This window comes from Periplaneta americana, chromosome 1 (genome assembly GCF_040183065.1).
Source record: "Periplaneta americana isolate PAMFEO1 chromosome 1, P.americana_PAMFEO1_priV1, whole genome shotgun sequence".
NCBI classification, from domain to species: Eukaryota; Metazoa; Arthropoda; class Insecta; order Blattodea; family Blattidae; genus Periplaneta; species Periplaneta americana.
In genome coordinates, this window is record NC_091117.1 from 170102826 (window position 1) to 170114498 (window position 11673).

At 34.5% G+C, this 11673-nt stretch overlaps 1 protein-coding gene across 3 annotated transcripts in view; it reads right to left on the minus strand.

Moving 5' to 3' along the window:
- Window positions 1-6925, minus strand: part of RabX1 (RAS oncogene family member RabX1) — a 47977-nt gene extending 41052 nt beyond the window's left edge. For all 3 annotated transcript variants that reach the window (XR_011333282.1, XM_069832075.1, XM_069832074.1), the window contains exons 1-4: window positions 6732-6925; window positions 6022-6149; window positions 3564-3696; window positions 778-933 (exon numbers count right to left, since the gene is read on the minus strand). Coding sequence is in view for 2 of the 3 variants with exons in the window: in XM_069832075.1 (XP_069688176.1) it covers window positions 778-933; window positions 3564-3696; window positions 6022-6149; window positions 6732-6774 (460 nt within the window). In the remaining variant the exon portion in view is untranslated. The remainder of the gene's footprint in view (window positions 1-777; window positions 934-3563; window positions 3697-6021; window positions 6150-6731) is intronic.
- Between the last annotated feature and the right edge of the window lie 4748 nt (window positions 6926-11673).

Here is an 11673-nt window from a genome sequence, read left to right on the forward strand (position 1 = left end):
CACAGGAAAATTCGCTCAGTGTCCATTCTTTATAATCCCTATTCGCTGGTTCACACCATAACAGGGTTTGTCATTTTTACCTGATCTGGTGTTCCAATAGGGAATGTACTGTATAAAAATGTCGAAGCGTAAAGTGTTTTCTTTGGAAGATAAGGCGAATATTATAAGTGACATTGAACATGGTCTTTCGCATGCGAACCTGGGTCGACAGCATAGTAAATCATCAACTGAGAGTAATAGTATACAAGTGTATGGAATGGAATCCATTCCATAAAAATGAAATATTTTATTTTCTTGTTCACAATTTCATTCATTTCTGTCATTTAAGGTTAGGGGAGAGACACTTCGGATATAATGAACTTTGGATATAGTGAACAAAATATGCAAGTCCACAGAGGTTCACTGTATCCGGAGTTGACTTTATGTCGTTTCTTTGTGGCCTGGTTAACTGAGATTGTCGAATATATGTTTACAGTTTCCTCACTGCACTTTTCAATAGTACTAGTGATCCTACAGCACCCCCCCTCCCCCTCCCCGCCCGATCAGACATGATTTTCGATAATTGAATAAAGGCATTCTTTAACTAATCACCAGTAACAGTCTGGCTGTGCCTTCCAGTCTCATTTCACTGGATTTCAGATGTACAACGTTGATAGCAGGTCTCCTTTCACTAGCTTTCACATAAAATGATATTATTGTGACTGCCTGAAGAAGGCTCAAGATAGGGTCTTCATGTTAGTATCTAAATTCAATATAAAGTTTTGATGGTACACTTACCTTCATCATGAAGTGCAGAAGATTCGAAATATGAGCCGCCAATGGAGGATGTGTACTGAAGGGCCTCATCTCTTGTGACTTGTCTTTGTGATTCAAGGTCAGTCTTGTTGCCAACTACGCTCAAGACCATGGCCTCCAGTACATTGCGTTGCAGTTCTGCAAGAGTCAAAAAACTGATCTGAATACTGATCCCTAGAATCTGTCAGATATAGGCCCGGTTTCTTCAACCTTTGTTAAATTATAACAGTGTTTATTCCATTTTAACTGTCAACTTAACAATTGAAGCATTTCTTCAACTACTGTTAGTACTAACAGGCTGTTAAAACCTATGTTAATTTAACTGCCCAATTTCAAGCAGTTAAATCATTTAACTCTCTGTTAGCATAGAAGTATCCAATATGGCTGGTGCGTTAGATGCTGAACTTATATATCTTGATTATTTAGAAAATGATATCCATGAATACATAAACAGAGGGGATGATTTCTGTGAACTGACAGGCCAGAAGTTCATACAAAGGTATAGGCGATTTTCTGCCAAACCTCACTTTTCGCTTTCAACGTAGATCCGTTTGTTTGTTTATTCTCATTAATTGGTTTATACTGCGAAATAATTTCCAGCAGAAGGTTTCTTTCTAACGAAGAGAAATTAATCCCACGACTTCTTTTTGTTCCAGTGTTTTCCATTTCATAACAGCAATACCAATACGCCGCTGCATGCTATTGTGATACAGATGAGGAGAGAAGCAGAAATCAAACCTGAGAGAATAGAAAGACTTCTATCCTCTCTGAATCAAACAACGGAAACAAGCGCGAGTCGCAATTGTCAGAGTTCAGAAAACAGAAGTGAGCCTATACTTGGTTATAGGTTATGGTTAAACTCTAGAATCTCTGGTCCTAACAGAGAGTTAACAAACAGAATGTTAAAATGTGAAATGTAAAGTTGAAGAAACGGAATATTTTTAACAGCAATTCATACTTTTAACTTACAGTTAATTAACGCTATGTTAGGTGCATTTTAACAAAGGTTGAAGAAACCGGGCCATACAGTAATACACTCTAGAATTTATTAGACAGAAAAGAGACACCCACTTCCAAACCTTTACAATTAGATCTTAAAATTAAGTGAAGTGAAGATACATGTATGTTAACTGTCAATGCAATATACAACATAATAACTCCTTTATATATATATATATATATATATATATATATATATATATATATATATATATAGTAGGTGAGGAATGGTGATTAAAGTGAGAAAAAGAATAATGGAATAGTGAAATAATGAGTCATAATATTAAGTTGTTGTTTAGTCAACTGTCTGAAGACAGGTCTGAACCTCACAAGTGATACCAACAAGGCACCACTTATGAGGCAACTAGACCAGAAGATAATGGGGTAGGGTAGCCAGATCCTTTCTCCTCCATTGCTACATTGCCGATTAGTTACGTATTACACTAGTCAGACTTCAGATATATACAAACAATTGTCAAGTGAGATGTACTGTCTGATAAGTACATATCAGTGAGAACCTCAATCAGAGGATAATATTAAGTGTAAAGTGAAAATATGGTAGTAGATATTATGGCAACTGTGCTGGAAGATTCTCGTTGCCTCGGGAGTCTATGCGCGCGTCCGGTGGAGAGGGAGGCGCAGGACGCAGGGGCTCAGGCTTCAGCAGACACTGAAGCACGGCGCAGCAAAGGAGAGAGTTGCGGGCCCGGCGCGGAGTGAAGGGGACAGACGTAAGGGAAACGTCTGGAGTCAGAATGTTCTGGAAACCCAGAGGTTTCGCGACACAGAACGATCGAGAATGTGTGATTTAATATATAAAAGGGGCAAGTCAGCCGCAAAAAGTCAGTCAGTTTAGTTTGCCAGCTGTGAGAGGGCTAGCTGGTCTTCAAGCAAGGTGGAACTGAGTTCGATGTGCAGTGAACTTGAGTAGGTCTGCAACTGTGGCAGCATCCAGGCGAGTGCGGCATATCCGGAAGTCTTGGGTTCGAAGTGCAGTGAACTGTATTTGAAAATCTTCGGTTCGAAGTGCAGTAAACTGTATCTGGAAGGCTTGGGGTTCGACGTACCGTGAACTTGAGTGAGCTAGAAGAACTAGCCAAGGCGAACGAACTGACAATTTTGTTTTGTACATAGTGTTTTGTGAACATTAGTTGGAATTAGAAGTACATTGTTGTTCTTCTCAATAATACACGTGAATTGTCATTGTCGTTCGGTGGAGTGCAATAACAACTACTGTATTGCTGTGCTGAGTGGAATTCCCATTGTTGATGGGTGTGCGATTCAAGTTAGAAATAAAAGTCACATTATTGTTGAATAAAAGTTACAATATAATGGAAAGTGACAGCATAAGAAAATCAAAATGTGTTATAGTCAAAGATAAGGATCAAAAGTAGTGTAGAGAAAATATAGTGAAAGTGTTCAGAAGATAAGCAGTGCATGAACAAAGGTAAAGTTTGGTAGAGCATGAATGACAGACAGAAGTGATGTGGGTGACTGGAAAGGGAATGGAGAAGGTGCTGCTGTGGGCAGATAAGCTAAGTAAAAATAGGCTAGTTTGAATGTATAAATAGGATAGAGAAGAGTGGACAAACTGTTTGATAGGTTATGGACATAAAAAAACATACGTTTATGATGAGATAAATAGTATGTATTGTAATTAGAAGGCTACGAGTAGCCTATATACAGAAATGTGATGGCGAACTATAGTCAGGAAGCACAATGTAAAAATAAATATATGAATATGAATAACTCTGTTAAGAAATTCATACCTTTTACCCATCCTTTTACAGCTTGAAATGTATCATATTGTGTGATATCAAAAACTAGAAGTGCTGCATTTGCATTCCGATAATACATAGGAGCCATGGAACGAAACCGCTCTTGCCCAGCAGTATCCCAAACCTTAAAAATAATAACACATAAAACGATTAATTATGTCACAATGTAATAAAAGTAGTGCAATGTTCATTGAAGAAATCTTCAAACAACAATGTTATTACATAACTGTAATAGATCAATGGTGGAATTCAGGATAGTAAAGAAAATGAATAAAACCTGCCAGATACCGATTCCACTTTGTTCACCATATAACTCACTGTAAGCTATGGGTTATTCTAAAATTAAAGGCAGATTTTGGGACCATACTGGTACTTATTATGCAAAAATATTAAGGAATAAAAACAAGTAGGGCGAATAAATATAGGGCTAAAACTTAAAAAAAATAGGAAACTACAATAAAAGCTTAAGGTACTAGATCAATTAATTAAAGAAAACTCCCAGAACGACATAAGTTACCACATTTAGAAGTTAAACAGTTGTTAGAGTGTGAAAAGGTATCCCCTAAAGTAGTCAGGTTGTTTCAGTTTGGAGAAGTGCTTCCTCCTCAAGTAACTTTCCATTACAAGGAAAATAAATATATTATAGCTTCAGTGCTTTGTCAAGAGTTTTGAATGGTAAGATAATAAAAAAAAAATACGATTTGATGAGTATGTTAAGATGATGGTATGTGAAAAATCCTTCAGGAACAAAAATGAACAGAAGTTGGATACTTTTTAAGCAAATAAGTTATGATATAAAGAATTATACAATAAACATAAGAAATGAAGTTATAGGCTACAGTTTTTTAAAGAGATGCTGTAACCAGAAAATGCAAAGGAAAAAGGACATAACTTTACATAAGGTAAAGAAGCAAAGCAGGATCACGAATGACAATTTAAAAGTAAGTTATTACCTGTACACAAAAAGTTCAAGAATCATGACTATGTACAATTCCTAATTCCACATTTTGTGTATTGTTGTCACTCTGGTTATAGGGCCTAATATTTAAAAGTGAAACAGATATTTATGTGTGAAACGTGACAATTTCACAATATCCATTCAGTAGCTCAATAGAATGTAATCAAGTTTCGTAGCCCCCATTACTTAATAGAGTCTTGGTGATGCTTGGTTAAAACTGACAAAATAAAGTATTTGGAGAGAAAATTATTCGTAATAACTTTACTGTAAAAATTAGCAACCACAAGCAATGCTATTTGAAGATATTTAGTAACAAAAGTAGAGTAGCGGAAAAAGAAAAAGTGAATGCAAAAGAATGAGTATAAGATATTATTAAAAGAGGGAAAGAAACAAATGAAATAACTAGGCCTATTAAGAAACTATTTTTCTCAACTTCTACATATTTTTTCATGAATTAGTTCAATGTGTAGCAAATATAAAGCATCAGTATAACGCCATCGATCATTTAAAGGCAAGTCTGGATTGTAATGACATCCAAATGTACTGGTATGTGGATTGTAATTTTTTTGTTTACATAATATTAAGAAGTTATTAAATTAGGTCTACTGATATTAATAAATTTATTATTGCTTCTCAGAAAACCTGTAAATTAAGAAAGTAAACTTCTTATCATTTAACCTTACAGTGGAATAACTTACTTAATTTAAGTTTGGAATTTCCTATATAGCATGTGATACCAAAGGTTTTTTTGACAAAAAAGTGGAAAAATGATCTAATTTTGAAAGGGGAGGTAGTTTTGTACTGACCTGAAAGCAATTCAATTGACTTCAAAACATATTAGAAAACAGCTAACAATTGGAAAGAATAGATTGGTGTAGGTAACCTTAAAGCGATTAAGTTACTTATTTAACAGGTGAAATAAAGTAGAATACTTCAAGATGAACGCGAAACGCACATTTCATTTCATTTAATACCTATGCAAGGCATACCAAAAGCCTGAACTAACCTAACCTGTCACAGATTCGTATATATGCAAGGCAAACGAAAAGCCTAACCTAACCTGGCACAGATTCTAGAAACCGTAGAACTCAGAAAAAAATGTAAGTTGGTTTCGGTGTCGCGTGCTATAGAAAAGCCTAATCTAGTAACCATGGAGGTGACTGAGTTCCACATCAACTCTGTGTTTCAGAGCAAAATCAGTTATTTTATTTTCATTTTGAATTGACAATTTTGATCGTGATCATATGTACAATAGTAAATGGTACTATAGGCCTATGAGAACCTGATTATGCATAATGTGTTTGAACAAAATCATACTTTTATTTTTTTTAATTGTAGGTGCTCAAATCTGCCCTTAATTTTAGAATGACCACTATCTATTGGGCATGGATATCCCTTTGCTAAAAGCTATTAGGTCTATACCTGAGTTACAAACAAATTTTCATGTTCAGTAAATTTCAGATTATACTGAATAAATATAATTTAATATACCTGTAATTTGACTCTGGTATCCTCTACGTTCAATTTGCATGTGAAGAAGGATGCGCCTATTGTTGGACTGATGTGATGGCTGAACATCTTTCCAATGTATCTCACAACCATACTTGTTTTACCAACACCTAGTAAATGTAGGGAAGCACAATACTAACATTAATTTTCTGATTGAATAAAATTGTGAAGTTTCCGCTTCGGGACTGTTCAGAAGCAGACTTTTGGATAGGACCTACAGGTATCCCACTGTGTGCTGAAACTTAATAGGGCCTAATGTTAACTTTTCGGAAATGCAACACAATAAGTGACCACTGCTCTGAGTATGGAAAGTGCAATTTATGCGTTGAAGATACGAAGTTCCAGCACACGAAGGAATGTCTAACCATAAATCTACTTTTGCACATTACACTTCTGCTTCTTTGAAAAGACTATGCACGCGCTATACACGTTTCATTGGAGTCAAAAGGTATATGAAGTATAAATAATCACAGCGACGTACTGTACGGGACTTCCCCTATCTTTATGTGTAAGTGAGAATATAAAAAAAATTATAGCCCTACATATCTATTGGAATACCACTAACTAATAAAACCATTTAGTATTTGTATGTAATACTGTATATTTACAACACAGGGCTAAATTCTTAGATATTAATTGTAATTTTACTTTGATATGTCATGTATATCCTATAATTTGAGGGTATAGGTTACCTTGCGCACCCAAAACTACAATTTTGCCTTCAATTGTCCTCATTGCTAATTATATCCCATAAAAATTTACATATATATATAAAAATCAGATAAATTTACAAAATGTCTATGCTTTCCGGCAGAAGAACCGCCAAAAATAAGAAATAAAGTTGCTTGTTTTTAACACAGAAGATATTGCACAACAAAAGATGAACGTGACAGAATAGCCAACTTGAATTTGAAAGCAGTGTGTTGCCAACGTAACTTCAACATTGACATGGCGCAATAATAATAATAATAATAATAATAATAATAATAATAATAATAATAATTATTATTATTATTATTATTATTATTATTATTATCATCATCATCATCACGTAAAGTGAAGTGGGTAGGAATTGGATAAATAATAATAATAATAATAATAATAATAATAATAATAATAATAATAATAATAATAATAATAATAATAATAATAACAGAGAAAACAACAGACAAGAAATGCAATTTTCTATTTATAAACTTCTTTACTTACGGGTTCGATGTCCGGCCCCGGAACAATTTTTCCCTCGAAATTATTCTTTACTTACACTCTTTGTTTCATTAAAAATGTTTTTGCTGAGATCTGAATTTCGACTGTCCGACAAATAACACCAAGCAATAAGACATATGTTTGTTCATAATAAAAGTTTCTCGTAAACTTTGGCTTATGTGTCAGTCAGTTGTAAAAGCCCCAACTCAAGATTTGTAGTTTTTAAAGACAGTAAAGAAATATGAAATGGTATACCCAACTATTTCTACAGCAGTTATCACTTATGGCACCTGTCAAAGGAAGTATCAATTTTACCACTACTTGATATTTATGTAGACGTGCCAACAAAAATGAGGATGGAAATTTGAATAATGAGAGGTATGGTGACATGGATGACACATTGTTTGGTGAGTGAATTATTTATTTTCGTAAGGTACTACGCCCCCAAGTTAAATTTGCGTCCCGTGAATGCAAGAGACGAGCGCCAGTAACTCGTTGTTTAGTATAGTCTACAACCTACAGTTTCGTCTGTGAGTGAGGTCATGTTACAAGAGATAATGCAATGAGTGAGATAATGTATATAGTGTGTGTAAGAAATACGGTGCATAGGCCTAATATTAATCTTAGTAATATTAGTTTAGGCATATCTCATTGCAATAATTAACTAGAGTAGTATCCACTGTAGGCCTACGTGAAAACGATCTGAAATTGGATAAAATAACCTATCAAAATTAAGAGGCATCCATTTCCAAAAGGATCCTTGTCTATGCTGTTTAATTTTAGAGAATATGATAAAAACTTTTTATTGATATATTTGATTGGAAAATGTTAACGAAACTTTTGTATTTTGTTTATTCATAATTACGGAATGGAATTTTAAAAGAATTAACTCAAAATTCTTATTGGTTTTGTTGAAAATAAGGTTATTTACTTGGACAAGGGGCATTTTGTTCTTGCGACATTTTATTAATGACAGAAAAGAACATAATATTTAACAGTAATAATAATAATAATAATAATAATAATAATAATAATAATAATAATAATAATAATAATAATGAGAAGAAGAAGAAGAAGAAGAATAATCTATTTATCTTGTTTAGTATACAAGTACTGAAAAATAAAGCAGTACTTGTATACTAAACAAGATAACATAGATTCTTCTTCTTCTTCTTATAATAATAATAACAATAACAATAATAATAATAATAATTATTATTATTATTATTATTATTATTATCATCTCCACTAAAACGCTATTAATAAAATTAACACAAAATTAATGAAGGGAAAATTTTAGAACATGGATTGCACCTACCTAATTATGTCTTAAAATACTAAAAAGAGCAGATTTGTCTGGGTTTGTCGAAAATAAATGAAACACAATTAAGAATTCTGATAAATCATAGTTATCTATTAATAGCAAATAGCATTTTCTTTGTCTCTAGCCCAGTGGCGTATACTGATTAAAGGGTTTGGGCTACCACTGACCCTATTATTACACAAAATATATTTTAAAATCCCTATAATAAAATTCCTTACATATTTATGTGAATTCCAGACGTCTTGATTGGGACGAAAATACGTTGATGACTTCGTCATTGAAATTACAGTTGGGCCACTTGCAAAGTTTATGTAGAAATGACTTTTCAATGGACATCAGTGCCAAGCCGGATAAACGTTCTTGTGTATGAGTTGATCTACAGTAGGATTTTATTCTCTTCAACGCAGAAAACGTTCTTTCTACCGATGCTGACGTAGCTGGTATTGTCACAATTAATGTTGCCAATTTAAGGACTTCAGGAATAACTTGGTTCAGCTGGTTTTCATATATGGCAGATAATATTTCATGGATAGGTTTGTTCGAAAAATCAAAGACTTCTGCTGAATATATTACACTTAATTCATTTTTCAAACGTATTTGATCAAAGTGACTGTTATAGGACTGAAATAATTTGTTTAGTGCCTCATTCGGGAAGTTTTCTCTATAAGGAGAAAAATTTTGAGAATCTAGAAGATGTGTGAACTGAAGCTTTCCATAATCAGAAAATCTGTCAGTAATTTCCGTGTGCATACGATCTAGTATACTGTAGTACAGCTGCCTGTGTTTCAATTCATCATCTCCTTTTCTTCGCTTTAATGGTGGTTCCATTGTATTGTCTGAAGAATTTTCATTTTCCATATTACTCCATATGGACGGAAACCCACTACGTCTGAACTCGGATATAGTATTTTTTTAACTTTGATACCTCTTGCAAGTATTGCAAGTAGTATGCTATGTCTAGACTTTTTGTCTGAAGAATATTGTAGAGCACATCTGTATGTGCGAACACTCTAGCATAGACTTCAAGAAGAAATATATTCTGAAACTGTGTGAAAAAATTCTAATATCCTTGAGCCTGCACAATTACAGCATCATCCCAGTTTTCTTCAGAGTCATTACAAATGATATTTTTAAAGAAAGCAGTCCGTTTTTCTCTGTATTCCTCTACTGTATTTACAAGCCGAGATGTAAAATTCAATCTAGTTGGTGCTACTTTTGGGAGTTTCTTGTTCATAAATTCCTTGAGTTTTCTGATCTTTTAGGAGATGATGAGAAAAATGCAGCTAAACCCGACAGTGTTTTGAAAAAATGCGGCATTCTGGAATGGATGAAGTAGTTTGTTGCAAAACTAAATTGAGAACATGGCTGTAACAATGGACAAATAGTGCTTGAGAATACTTATCTTGAACTTTTGTTTTCAAGCCATTAATATTTCCCACCATAACTGAAGCACATCGTATGTCTGTGCAATTAACTTATTGCCGACATTGTATTCTGCTGTAACACCTTCCACATGCTGAAACAAAGCAGCAGCAGTTTTGTCCGAACTGACATTTGTGAATCCTATAAACCGTTCTTGAACATTGGCAGTACTGTCGACGTATCTTAAAACAGTGGACAATTGACTCTGATTAGAGCAGTAACTTGTTTCATCAACAACAATGGCCACAAAAGGTTTTATGTTCTTTATCATAACTCCACTTATAGCAAATATTAAGTCATTCTGAATTGCGGGAGAAGTACCACGAAATACTGTTGAACTCTCAAGATGATTGGCCAGTAAATGGTCAAATTCACTTAAGGAACTTAAATATTCAATATTATTTCCTATATTGTCTGATTTCACACTCTCGTTATGACCCCGAAAAGCCAATTCTTGTTTTCCTAGAAAGCAGACTGTTTTAATAAGACGCAGTAAAATCTCCCGATTTTTTTTTTCACAAAAGCATTGTGTTGGTTGATGTGAGAGCTTTCTGCTTATCTAGCTGTAAATCAATTCTTGTCTTTCCAAAGTTTGCAAAGTTCATGCTACTACAAATATGAGCTTTTGATTTGTCGTATTCTAGGACTGCCGTTCGAAGGGAGTTCATATTAGAAAACCCCTCTTTTGACCACACATTAGTTTCGCGGCTAAATAACAAACATGGCCAGCAAAATAGTTTAGACAGTTTAGAAGTACCACACAACCAATTCCACTTACCATATGATGTTGAAGTGAAATGGCGTGTGTACTCACGATGTTTTTTTTTTCTTTTACGTCCATGGACAAATTTAACTCAGGAGTTGGTTTTTCCATTTTCACAATTTCAACTTTCTCGTTGTTATGTACGACGGTTAAAAGGCACTTTTAATAAATATTTTATTACACAGTCATTTTCAACACAAACCTCTCCAGAAACTTGTTCTGTCATATTTTTCACAATATCACTTAATTGGGAAATTAAAAACTTAATAATTCACAACTAATATAACTCTTAGACACTCGAACAAATCACAGATTTAAAATAATGCACTGCAAGAACACAATCACATTCAGAGCTAGCGTACTAAGCGTATTGTTGCTTCTTGCCTGCGAAGAAACCGATCACGAGAGCGGCAACTCACGGCCTACACTGCACGATAGAAACAGTAGGGAGCGGGGGGGGGGGGACGGGCAGTTGCGCGAAGGACAGCTTGAGCGGAATGGTCACAGGCTACCTCACGTAGCAAGCGGTTTCTCCAGCGATGCCGCCTTGACAACTTGTTTCTTTTCGAGAGCAGAGAGCGCATATAAATCTAACAATTACTTTAATTTTAATTACTATGGTAAAACTAATAATACAAAATTATTACATTATGTTATATTATAAACTTTTTCTTTTGTAATTTCCTTGGGCTACCGCCGGTAGCCCCGGTAGTCCGCAAAATACGCCCCTGCTCTAGCCATTGGCGGTTTCAAGATATTCCATGAAACTCCGTCATTTGCATCTTCAAATAGCAACTCAACTTGAACATCACTGACAGTCTTGACTTGTTTGTAAAATTCTAATTATTGCAAGTTAACCCAGGCCTCCTTAAAGTGTAGGCTCAGTAAGCGATGGATCCTCTCCCTTAGGCCTACGTGC